This window comes from Ciconia boyciana, chromosome 4, assembly GCF_034638445.1.
Source record: "Ciconia boyciana chromosome 4, ASM3463844v1, whole genome shotgun sequence".
Taxonomy (NCBI): Eukaryota; Metazoa; Chordata; class Aves; order Ciconiiformes; family Ciconiidae; genus Ciconia; species Ciconia boyciana.
The window spans coordinates 9,425,572-9,438,645 of NC_132937.1; the positions used below are offsets into that span (position 1 = coordinate 9,425,572).

General features: G+C 43.8%; 1 protein-coding gene across 1 annotated transcript; it reads left to right on the forward strand.

The window, feature by feature from the left end:
- Positions 1-5,177: 5,177 nt before the first annotated feature.
- Positions 5,178-7,836, forward strand: LOC140650795 (endogenous retrovirus group V member 2 Env polyprotein-like). Its single transcript, XM_072859559.1, has 2 exons — positions 5,178-5,223; positions 7,027-7,836. Exons 1-2 carry the CDS (start codon positions 5,178-5,180, stop codon positions 7,833-7,835), a joined length of 855 nt encoding a protein of 284 aa, XP_072715660.1. The 3' UTR covers position 7,836.
- Positions 7,837-13,074: the final 5,238 nt, after the last annotated feature.

Sequence of the window (13,074 nt, forward strand, 5' to 3'; positions counted from 1 at the left end):
CACGTATCCTGGATTGCCCTTTAAATTTACATTCATGTCTTTAAGTATTGTTTAGACAACATACACATAGTTCCTTTCAACTGGAGTCCAGGAGCAATGCCCTCTCCTTTGTAACTCTTCATTGGACTTCCATCAATGTGCAAATAAATCTTCATTAATACTGACTGGCATTTCATAGATCTTAGACAAGAGCTTCTTTGAAAAAAATCACACTACTGGATTGTTAAAGCCCTTGAAAATTTCAGCCCTTCCACTCAAGCACAAAGGAACCCCAAAGCTCATTGAAACGATTGGAAAACTGCTGGGATATTGCGGAGGAATGGGGGGGGGGGGGGGAATTGGATCTAGCCCACAAAGAGAAACCTTTACAAATGTAGTTGAAAATGTCATTATTTATATTTTCAGTAGGCTGTCTTGCAATCCCATTTGATTGGGGAGCATGGTGGCTTTCATTTCTGCTCCTAGATTCCACTTTCACATGAATGACTACACCTCTCCTGCTACCTCTAGCCCTTTCTGCCCCATACTGTTGTGTTTTCCAAACAGGACTGGTGCAGTAATTTCTTACATTCAAAAAGCCAGTCTTTTCATCACAGAAGGCAATCAGGCTGATTAAGCGTGATGGCCCCTTGGTAAATCCATGCTGGTTATTCCCAATTACCACCACTTCCCTCATGTGCCCAGAAATGTGTTCCAAGGGGACATATTTCATTATTTTCTCAGGGACTGAAGTGAGGCTGGCTGACCTATAGTTCCCCAGATGTTCCTTTTAGCCCTTTCTGAAGATGGGTAAAACATCTGCCTTTCTCCAGTCATTGGGAACCTTCCCCAGTCTCCACAACATTGTTGTGATGATCAAGAGCAGCTTTGAAATCACAGAATCTTCCTTGCTCCAGACTTCCCCTCTGGTCTTAGGGGCCTGGGATTCCTGAAGAGCAGTCCTGTTAAGGGATGTTATAAGGAGCCACCACTTCCAGACACTCCAGAGCCTGGAGATTCCTCCTGCCTGACTGCTAAAGCCTAGCCTGAAGACCTGGGAGACTCCATCCCAGGTCTATGGACGCAGCTGCTGCTTTTCCATTTGTAGGTTCAACCAGTGGTGAAGCTGAGCATGTATCCCAGACACACATACACACTGTAGCAGGTTAGTGTATTGATCCTCACTGGGAGACCGTTTCACATTTAGGAGTGAGTGATCCACGTAACAGTTAACCTGAGCAGGCACAGGCCTATGCTGCACTGTGCTGTAATTAAAGCTTGACTTTCAGGCCTCTGTTGTGCTGCACAAACCCCTTGGCCACAAGATGAGCTCAGCCAGCTCATTGTAACAAAGGAGCCTTGATACCAACGATTATGTCATCTGCATGATCTTGCCTTTATCTAAAAGTGCAGCAAGAAGTTCTCATGAGAATAACCTTTAGGAATAGAGTTGTTTTATTGCAAGTGAAAGGGTTAAATCCCTGACAATCCCTGACTAAGACCTTACTGTGAGTTTCACTTGCATCCTTGTTCTCTTTTGTTCTCTTCCCCTGCAAAGATAGTTTTGGTTACCTGCTGAGCAGAGTTGATGGTGGGACATTTCCTGTAACTTCTTACCTGATAGGACTAAGCAGGCCTTGAGCAAGCTCGTTAGGCTTCCTAATTAAATCACTGATAACAGGAACTCAGGAGGTTTGTGTAGAAGATAAGCACCAAAGAACTAGTTTAAATCGACCCCCTTGTGACATTCCGAGGCCAAAGGACTGATGAGCTAATTCAATGACTATATATGGACAAAGGAAGCCCAAAGTTCAACTAGTGGACAGCGTGAGGAAGACTATGGAAGACCACCGGGAGGGTGAAAAGACCCTAACCCTAATTTTACTGCGCATGCTTGGACTATGTAAATGAATTCCGGGAACTCATCACCATAAGACTGCCCTTTTCAGGAAATCTGATGAATATGTATGATTTTTCTGTATATGAACTGATGTGTTGTGCTAACCTGGGGGAGCACTTGTGGCAGAGCGATCCCCAGTGCTGCCCAGCGCTGCAATAAAGAATACCTGCTTAATAGTCATCCCAACTATTGAGTCCTGATTTTGGCTTTTCACGGCAACAATTTGGCACCCCAGATGGGACCCGCTCTGCTCGGCTGCAGGACCCGCTGAGAACAGGACTCCCTAGGGTACCCCCGGGATTTCCCAGAGGGACTCCTCGCCTCAATCGGATCACTGCAGGAGCAGACAAGGACCATCTAAAGGAAAAAAGGTATTCTTTAAATCTTTCTAGTTTTCTGTTTTGGAATTTGGGACCAGTCATTTGGAAGGTTCTCGTAAGTCGTAGGAGACGTCCTACGCTGAGCGCCGTATACCAGGCTACTAGTGCCTGAGGGTATACATTTGGTATTTAGTACGTTGGTACAGGCACAGGTTAAGCCTTGTACTTCTGCAATAACGTGCCTTTTGGTATTGGTACACTTGTGAAACCCGCACGAGTTTTGTACTGTTGGCGGTACGGATTTACTGGCACCGAACTTGGATATTGCTTTATTGGTATTGAATTTGGATATATTGGACGGGCACTGCGAAATCGGCAACTAAGTGTGAATGAGCTGAGTTAACTCTGGTGTGACTGGTGAGTGACTGAGACACGGTGTGACTGCAAAGTGAGTGTGGAAAACCTGGAGACCTGTGTGTCTCACCCTGAAAATGAATGTGAACCGCTTTTCCTTGTAAATTGTTTTATTTGTGACCAAAATTTATGGGTTGTATTTGGATGAGATATCCAATGTGAGAATTGTGGAACGTGGTTAGAGTGGGAGGATAAAGCGCGACAGGTTGAGGTTATTAAAATAATCTGTGGGAGAATAACGGAAGTACAGAATCAATAGGGTAGAATGGGGGGACAGCAAAGTGGTGGTCTTGTAAAGAAAAGCCCCCTAGGATGTATCTTAGCACATTGGAAAGAGATAGGGGGACAACCAGGTGGGAGTGTGAATAAGAAAACACTAATCAAATATTGTAATCGGTGGTAGCCCCTGTACAAATTAGAAGATGGTGAAAAATGGCCCTTTAATGGATCTTTAAATTATAATACTATATTGCAGTTAATGTTGTTCTTACGGAGAGAAGGAAAGTGGGATGAGGTTATGTATGTGGATATGTTTTGTTGGTTTTTTTTTTTTACTTTGCGGAATCGCCCGGAGTGGCAGAAGGGTTGTGGTGTTAACCTCCCGCCGCACGGAGGCAGCCTTGGAACAGAGAGGAATGGTGAATAGAGGAGGATTTAGAGGACGAGGAAGGGGAAGGCCCTTTGGAAGTAGAGGAGGACTGGGGAATGTATTGGGAAAGAATCAATGTGCGTATTGTTAAGAGGAAGGACACTGGAGGAGCGAATGTCCAAGACTCAAAGGAACCCCGCAAATCTTGACTGCTGGAGCAGAGGCCAATTGACGGGGACCTGGGGAATCTACCCTAGTGGATCCACTGGTTAAGATAAGGCTGGGGAGACAAGAGAAAGAAGTGGAATTCTTAGTAGACACAGGTGCTTCTTTCTCTGTTTTAAATCAAGAATTGATACCTGTGAGTAAAGACTTTGTGACTACAGTGGGAGCTACTGGCCAACAGGAAAAGGTGTTCTTTCTAAAACCCCTCAATTTTAAAGATTTACACCCTGTGGTGGCCAATCCTTATACTTTACGTACTAAATTGCAAGATAATCAGGTATGGTTTACGGTATTAGATTTGAAAGATGCATTCTTCTGCTTGCCTCTGGCCAAGGAGAGCCAAAAACTATTTGCATTTGAAGGGGAAAGTCCTACTACTGGTAGGAAAATCCAACTTACCTGGACAGTGTTACCCCAAGGTTTTAAGAACAGTCCAACCATCGTTGTGAACCAATTAGCACGAGAACTTGAGACATGGGATCCTCCGTCCAGAGACAGAACTCTTCTACAGTATGTGGATGACTTATTAATAGCAACTGAAACAAAGCCTGATTGTATTCAATGGACTATTAATTTGTTGAACTTTTTGGGCCTGAATGGGTATCGAGTCTCTCAACAGAAAGCTCAGATGGTGCGACAGCAAGTAACCTACCTTGGATACGAGCTATCTGGAGGACAACGAGAATTAGGAACAGAGCGAAAAGAAGCCATCTGCAGAACCCCTCTCCCTCAAATGGTAAAGGAACTCAGGACCTTCTTTGGAATGGCAGGTTGGTGTCGATTATGGATTTACAATTATGGAATAATAGCAAAATCTTTGTATGAACTTTTGAAAAACAATCCCACTCAATTGATTTGGTCCAGAGAAGCTCAAAACACGTTCAAAACACTTAAAAAGGAACTGATGAAGGCCCCGGACCTGGGCCTACCTGACGTTACTAAACCCTTCTGGCTGTTTTCTCATGAAAAACAAGGTATAGCTCTGGGAGTCCTAGCTCAACAACTGGGACTCTACAAAAGAGCTGTGGCCTACTTTTCTAAGCAACTTGATGAAGTAAGCAAAGGGTGGCCAGGGTGCCTACAAGCTGTGGCAGCTGTGGTACTAAATATCCAAGAGGCCCGGAAATTTACCTTAGGCCAAAAAATCACAGTGCTGGTTTCACACACAGTATCAGCCGTACTAGAACAAAAAGGAAATAATTGGCTTTCTCCATCCTGATTTCTACAATACTAGGCTATTCTAGTTGAACCAGATGATGTTAATATTGAAGTGACTAATGTTACGAACCCAGCTTCTTTCCTCAGTGGGGTGACATCTGAATCATTGATACATGACTGTTTGGAAACCATAGAGACTGTATATTCTAGCAGACCAGATTTAAAAGAAGAACCCCTGGAAGATGCACAAGACTCCTGGTTCACAGATGGAAGCAGCTTCGTCCGACAAGGTATTCGAAAGGCTGGGTACGTGGTGACAACAGCAAGCAAAGTAATTGAATCTCAATCATTACCTGCTGGAACATCAGCTCAAAAGGCTGAAATTAGTGCCCTGACTAGGGCCCTGGAATTGGCAAAAGGGAAAAAGATAAATATATGGACAGACTCCAAATATGCCTTTGGAGTTGTCCACGCTCACGGAGCAATTTGGAAGGAACGAGGACTACTAACCGCACAAGGGAGACAGATCAAGCACGCTGAGGAAATCCTTCACCTATTAGAAGCAGTCCAACTGCCAACCAAAGTCGCCATCATGCACTGCCGAGGACACCTGAAGGGTAACACTGACCAGGAAAAAGGTAACAGGTTGGCTGATTATGAGGCTAAACAGGCAGCGGAGAGAATGCAAAAGATTTTAACCTTAATTCCGGATAACAGAAGTAGGAATCTAGGTGACCAAGAAAATGTTGAATATTCTAGGGCTGATAAAGAATTAATAGAAGAAATGGGAGGGCAGGTTCCCTCCAAAGGATGGGCCCACTTGAGTGATGGCAGGATTGTAATTCCTGCCAAAGAGGTATGGGGAGTTGTTAAAGAAGAAGACGATAAGACACGTTGGGGGGCAGATTCCCTGTATAAATTTTTAAATCAAAAATTAATAGGGAGAAATTTGTATACTATAGTTCGACAGGTGACTCAGCAATGTGAAATATGTTTGAAAAATAATCCAAATACAGGTAACTGGGCACAATTAGGAAGTGTTGGGAGAGGAAATGTACCAGGTGACCACTGGCAAATTGATTTCTCTGAACTTCCAAGAAAAAGGGAGTACAGATACTTATTGGTACTTACAGACACCTTTTCCGGATGGCCAGAGGCATTCCCTTGTAGGACAAACAAAGCAAGAGAAGTAACTAAGGTATTATTAAATGAAATAATACCTCAATTCGGGGTACCTACGGTCATTTCATCAGATAAGGGGTACACATTTTTGTGCAGAAGTAGTGCAACAGGTCAGCAAACTATTAGGAATCTATTGGCAATTACACACACCCTACAGACCACAAGCCAGTGGGCAAGTAGAAAAAATGAACCACATGATAAAACAACAGATAGCTAAAATATGTCAAGAAGCAAACCTACATTGGTATCCAGCACTGCCTATTGCACTACTTTGGATACGTGTAAAACCTAGGGCCAAAGAAAATCTGAGCCCTTTTGAGATATTATATGGGAGGCCATATCAGGCCAAATATCAAGGGGAAGATTTGAATCAGCTGGGAAATAATTATTTACAAAATTATGTTATATCCTTAGGAAAACAATTGGAAAAGATTAATAAGAATGTTTTGGGAGCCAGAGCAAAAGGGTTAGATCACCCGATCCACCCATTTAGCCCTGGAGATTGGGTTTATGTTAAGAATTTTTCAGGTGACCCATTGGAGGAGAAGTGGAATGGACCTTATCAGGTGTTGCTAACCACTTTCACTGCAATCAAGATTAAGGAGCAGACAGCTTGGATCCATTACTCCTGAGTAAAGAAAGCTTCTGAACCACGATGGACCATTGAAAGTGTTGGAGATTTGAAATTACAGTTACGACGATAACTTTATTGGCTTTAAGCTTATCAGTAGATGCTTGGAAGGAGAACTTGTATTATAATGCAATTCAGATGATAGCGAATGCCGCAGAGGCTAAGGATTGTTGGATTTGTACTGCCCTACCGAGAGGTCACATGAGACTCCCTTTGTACAGCATAGGGTCGACTCATTGGAATTGTGACAATAATACTTGGCCTGAGTTTTGGAAAAGACAAGATGGAGGATACTGTAGTTATGATAATTCAAGCTATGGGATCGGACCAAGATTCGACCTACAGATACTAAAAAAATAACACCCAGATTCTAGTTAGCAATAATAGTTGCCTATGGAAGGCAAGATCCAATAATTGTCTGTGCCGCCCCCCCGACAACAAATATCATAACTGTTCCTGTAGGAACGGGTGGGATGATTATTGGATCAACAAGACTGCGGTAGAAGTAGGAACTTGGAATTTGACTGGATTGAATGTGAAACCTATAGCCCTACAAAGTGGGATGCCAGTAGAAATACATCGGTTGGATGGGTAAGCAAAGGATCATTTTATGGAGCTAATCTCACAGCTACCGACGGACCCTGCAAACTACCCGATGGGTATTGGTGCCTGTGTGGTGATGGTATCAGCAGAAAGCGACTCCCTGCAGGATGGAAGGGAATGTGTACCATAGGTCATTTAGTTAGTCAGGATCGAATATATAATCAGTCCCAAATACCTAGGGGTATTTGGAGAACGTCCTGGAAACGGGCTAAGCGAGAAGACAACCCACTTGCAATTAGGGGAACAAAATTTCATAGCTTTGTTAGATGGTTCTTACCGTGGCTAGGAGTAAGCGAGCTAGAAAAGGCCATGGTAAATATCTCCGCAGTTCTAGAGCGGATGGAAAATTTAACCATAAATACTATAAAAAAATTACAGATGAAAGTATCTTCCCTTAGTAAGGTTGTGTTGCAAAATCGAATGGCATTAGATTTATTGACTGCCAAAGAAGGAGGTGTATGTATGATCATTAATACCAGTTGCTGTGCATATATCAATAAAGATAAGCAGATAGAAGCAGATCTAAATGCACTCCGGGAGAAAGCACGAATATTCCAGGAAGTATCTTCGGATGATACTTCATTGGGGCTTCGAGATTTATGGGATAAATTGACTTCTTGGCTTCCCAACTTTGGATGGTTGAAACAATTACTCATTGGATTCATTACTTTGGCTATTTTAGGAATATTTGTTTGTGTATTTCTTAAGTGTTTTCTTTGGTGTCACCGGAATTCAGCAGAGACGTACAGTGATTGGAAAAGAAACAAGATTAGGCATCAAGTAGAAAGGGGAAGGTATTTTACTCAGACCCTTGAAAAGGATGAAATGTTATGAATTTTGCAAACATAAAATAATTAAGGATAACACCCTTTTAGGCCTAAAAGGATTTGAAATATTTTACTAGTCATAGTTAAAAGAGCCTTACTATTTTAAATAGTAATTTTATTGATTTTATTGTAGTTTTTGTGATAAGCTTCGTTTCAGACGTAATAAGACTGTATATTGAGGACTGTAGCAGGTAAGCTACAAGCCCTCAAAAGAAAAGGGGGGAATGAAAGGGTTAAGTCCCTGACAATCCCTGACTAAGACCTTACTGTGAGTTTCACTTGCATCCTTGTTCTCTTTTGTTCTCTTCCCCTGCAAAGATAGTTTTGGTTACCTGCTGAGCAGAGTTGATGGTGGGACATTTCCTGTAACTTCTTACCTGATAGGACTAAGCAGGCCTTGAGCAAGCTCGTTAGGCTTCCTAATTAAATCACTGATAACAGGAACTCAGGAGGTTTGTGTAGAAGATAAGCACCAAAGAACTAGTTTAAATCGACCCCCTTGTGACATTCCGAGGCCAAAGGACTGATGAGCTAATTCAATGACTATATATGGACAAAGGAAGCCCAAAGTTCAACTAGTGGACAGCGTGAGGAAGACTATGGAAGACCACCGGGAGGGTGAAAAGACCCTAACCCTAATTTTACTGCGCATGCTTGGACTATGTAAATGAATTCCGGGAACTCATCACCACAAACCTGCCCTTTTCAGGAAATCTGATGAATATGTATGATTTTTCTGTATATGAACTGATGTGTTGTGCTAACCTGGGGGAGCACTTGTGGCGGAGCGATCCCCAGTGCTGCCCAGCGCTGCAATAAAGAATACCTGCTTAATAGTCATCCCGACTATTGAGTCCTGATTTCGGCTTTTCATGGCAACAATACTAAAAGTCACACCCCTCGAGCTGGAGACCCCGGCCCAAGCAGAGACCCCTCACCTTTGAACATGCGCAGAATATTAAAGTAGCACTGTAGCTTTAAGTTGAAACAAGAGAAATGTAGACCAATAGAAAGCTGCTTTGTGTAATTGCTTATGCATATGCATAACTGGACTGTATAAATACTGTACCTGCATGACCGAACTTTGTGCTAGCTTTGTGGAGCTACCACCTAGCACCCATCTCTGTGCAGACATGAAATAAAATACCTCTGCCCTGTGTGTATATTGGCGTCTCGCACACCGGGTAAATGACCTCACACTTGTGGGATAACAGTATGAACTTAAATATTAAAAGCAAAGTTTCTGCTGCTTTGCTGAATGACCTCTGGCTCCCCGGTGGAAGGAGGATCTGAATGTTATTTCAGCCCCTTCCCCCACACTGAACCCCCTTCATCACCAAATGCTGTCGCTGCAGCCACCTTTAATGCTTACATTCAAGGTCTGTGTGTGTGTGTGTCCTGCAGGACAGCAACGAAACTGTCACCTGGCCTGTCCCTGTGCCTGAATTGTTGTCGCTCTGTGGTGGGTTAACCTTGGCTGGCCACCAGGTACCCACCAAGCCACTTTTTTACTCAGCTCCTCAGCAGGACAGGGGGAGAAAATCAGATGAAAATCTTGTGGATCAAGGTAAAGGCAGTTTAATAAAGAAAGGCAAAGGCCGTGTGTGGAAGCAAAGGAGAACAAAAAGATTTATTCTCTGCTTCCCATCAGCAGGTGATGCCCAGCCACTTCCTGGGAAGTAGGGCCTCAGTACGCATAGTGGTTGCTTTGGAAGACAAACGCCTTAATAACAAATTGACCCCTCTCCTCCACCTTTGTCTTAGCTTTTATTGCTGAGCATAACATCATATGGTATGGAATATCCCTTTGGTCAGTTTGGGTCAGCTGTCCTGGCTATGTCCCCTCCCAACCTCTTGCCCACCCTCGGCCTACTGGCCTTTGTGGGGGTTGAAGAGGCAGCCTTGATGCTGTGTGAGCACTGCTCAGCAGTAGCCAAAACATTGGTGTGTTATCAACACCATTCTAGCTACAAATGCAAAGCACAGCACTATGAGGGCTGCTATGGGGAAAGTTAACTCCATCCCAGTCAGACCCAATACACGCTGTTAAGGGCAGGATCTTTTAAGGATCTCTAGAAGGGTTCTAGCTCCTTAGGGGAGGAAAAAAATCATATATCCCCTTTGTGACTGTTCACTCAATTCCTGCTCAGATTTTGGCTAACACAGCTCATGCGAAGGCCTCATGTATGCTGGGAGTAGTGACATTAGGTCAAAGGAGAGCACTGCATAGGCAGGACAGGTGGCCAGAAAGAGGTAAAGGGCCATTATGCATCCATGATCACCTGCAAATTGCTGTCTCCTGCAGCCATTATCTTTTGTCTGGCAGTTTCCTCAGAATCCACTAACTTATGGAAATGGTATAGACCAAATCTCCATGCTGGACGGTATAAAACATCAGCTTACCCAAAAAGCTTTTGAAGCGGATCCAATGGCAGCTGGACTGCTGAGGCTTTCATGCTTCCTGGTTTGATACAAGGGGACGCCAGCACCGTGACGGAGGAGGAAGGATGAGCACTCTCACCGTTGGCTAGGTACCTAATTCTTTTATTTTGCTCATAGGTGCACGAGTTAAGAGTTATGGGTTATAAATTATGAAACCTTATGACTTGAACGGTGAATAAGTAAATTCACGTGCTAGACTAGTCTGGGCAAAAGGGGATTGAGCCCCTGTTTGTCGTGTTTGTTTATTGTATTTCTTAATGAGCTCATGAAATAAAGTTTAAATCACAAAGTACGTTGTGAGATCCAATTTGAGAGATCCAAATGGAGCGTGACACCCCTTGGATCAGGGACTTATCTGAGCATCCTTGGACACAAGGACCTCTTGTGCCACTGATAATCGGACTGGCTGACCCTGGGTTGTCCCGTCCAGCCACCTCTTGTTTACAAGCAGGATGGTGTGCATTTGTCTAACAAGGGATTTACATTTCCACTAGGTATATTATTTGCAGAGTTAAGCGATGTTTGTTCCCCTATAATTCATCGATTTCCTCTGCACTACTCGGGTCTACTACTCGGCTCCATCAGGTTTAAATCTCTGTAAGATGAGGCTCTTCCTTTGCAACTGTGCATTTCCCTTTTCTACCTGATTCTTCACAAATTTGGAAATTGAGAGCTCAGCCTTAGCCTGATTCTCTCAGGTTTCCTCCTGCTTTATAGCCAATATCATTAATGATTTCATAGGTGGAAGTGATCTGTTACTTACAGGATGTCTTGTACATACTTTGGTAAGCCTCTCTTTTCATCCCCAAACTACAAATCCCAGTCACTAGGCCTGCAGTCTGAGCCATTTACACCTCCTATTGTCCTTCTAATGTTCTGTAAACATCTCTTCAATCCAATTGTTCCAATTAACCCAAGGATTTAGTAGCACAGGTCCCGTTTGGGTGCCTGAATAAAGCTCTAGAAGGTTGGTTGCAAATTTAACACTGTAGGCATATTAGCAAAGGATCAGTCCCCCCCCACACACATAAGAGTTATATACGTGTAATCTCGGGAGTACTCACAACTTGACCAGATCTTGCTGGCTATGAAACTGAAGAGAGGGAATAAAGAAGAGGGAGCCAGAGTCTTCTCAGTAGTGCCCAGCGACAGGACAAGATGCAATGGTCACAAATCAAAACAGATTAAATTCTATCTGAATGTAAGAAAACACTTACTGTGAGGGTGGTCAAACACTGGCACAGGTTGCCCAGAGAGGTTGTGAAATCTTCATATGTGGAGATTTTCAAAACCCAACTGGACGCAGTCTTAGGCAACCTGCTCTAGCTGCTCCTGCTTGAGCAGGGGTGCTGGACTAGATGATCTCAAGACCAACCTCTTCCAACCTGTACGATTCTGTGATTCTGTGTTAGTGGTTGGAATAACACCAAGTGGTTGCTCATCCATGTGGGTATCAATGAAACTCCCAAGGGGGACCTTGAGCATACCACCTGTGACTACAGGGCTCAGGAAAAGTGGATGTTCACCAGAGTTCAGGTGGTAGTCTCCTCAAACATGCCGGCTCAGGTAGGAGCAGACTCACCCTGCACTTGAGCCTCACTTTGGTCCCTGGGAAAATCATGGATAAAGTCCTCTTGGAACACATTTCCGGGCACATGAAGTAAAAGGTGATCGGTAAGAGTCAGCATGAATTTATGAAACGGAAATTGCTCCTGACCTACCTGATTGCCTTCTATGACAAAATGACTAGATTTGTGGATGAGGGGAGAGCACTGCATGTCATTTACCTCAACTTTAGCAAGGCTTTTGACATGATCTCCCACAACATTCCCGTATCCTTGTTGGAGCATTAGGGTCTGACTTCTTGGACATCTAGATGGTTAAAAAAACCCCCGTCAGCTGGTCATGCTCAAAGGGTAGTGGTCAATAGGTCATAACCACTGACCGATGCCCAGCCCGTCCCTGAGCAGCAATCGCTGCCCCCCAGCCAACTCCCCCCAGTTTAGATACTGAGCATGATGTTATATGGTATGGAATAGCCCTTTGGCCGGTTTGGGACAGCTATCCTGGCTGTGCTCCCTCACAGCTTCTTGTGCACATGGGAGAGCATGGGAATGTCACCGAAATCGGGAATCAAACTCCTTAACACCAATGTAGCATTAAGAAGCAGGCGTTCTTTATTACGGCGCCGGATGCACGGGGGATTGTTCCACCTAGCGTGCATACTGCAGGTTACATCAACCAAAGCTTATATTGTCCAATTACATACATACACATCTAATTTCCCAGAATGATCATGCATATTCCTTCTATTTCCCAGAACTAATTATCATATTTACATGGTCATTACACATGCGTCCCTGAACTCCGAGGGGCTTCCGTGGGGGTCTCTGGTGGTCCTTGGTGGTCATACAGGTGTGTCCTTTAGCTGACCCCTTCTTATGGGCATGCGCAATATCACCTTGCTTATGTAACTTGCTTCCCTTCTTCATGGTGCATGGTCCCTAACAATGATTTGGCACCCTTATTCCTATTCTAACACAAACCAATTATTCTAACTACTCCTCGACTCATTGTCAAGATGGGCTGGGGCTGTACTGGGAGCATAGCAGCATGTCCGTACTACTCCTCGTCCTATTGTCTTTGGGCATGGCAGCATATCCATAGCCATAGATGAATAAACACAATATTAAAGTATTGTCTACCCTGCTCCTATCTTTGTGTTGCTTAGTTACAAAAGAACGAACTAATCACTTTGGTTACATTTGGTTACAGGAAGATAAAAAGTCCTTGACTAGTATAAG

Bases quoted from the DNA above. Each gene is read 5' to 3' on its own strand.
- LOC140650795 (XM_072859559.1), top strand. From the start codon at position 5,178: ATGCACTGCCGAGGACACCTGAAGGGTAACACTGACCAGGAAAAAG. The intron at 5,224-7,026 runs GTAACAGGTTGG...CTAATCTCACAG, and splicing joins TAACACTGACCAGGAAAAAG to CTACCGACGGACCCTGCAAA.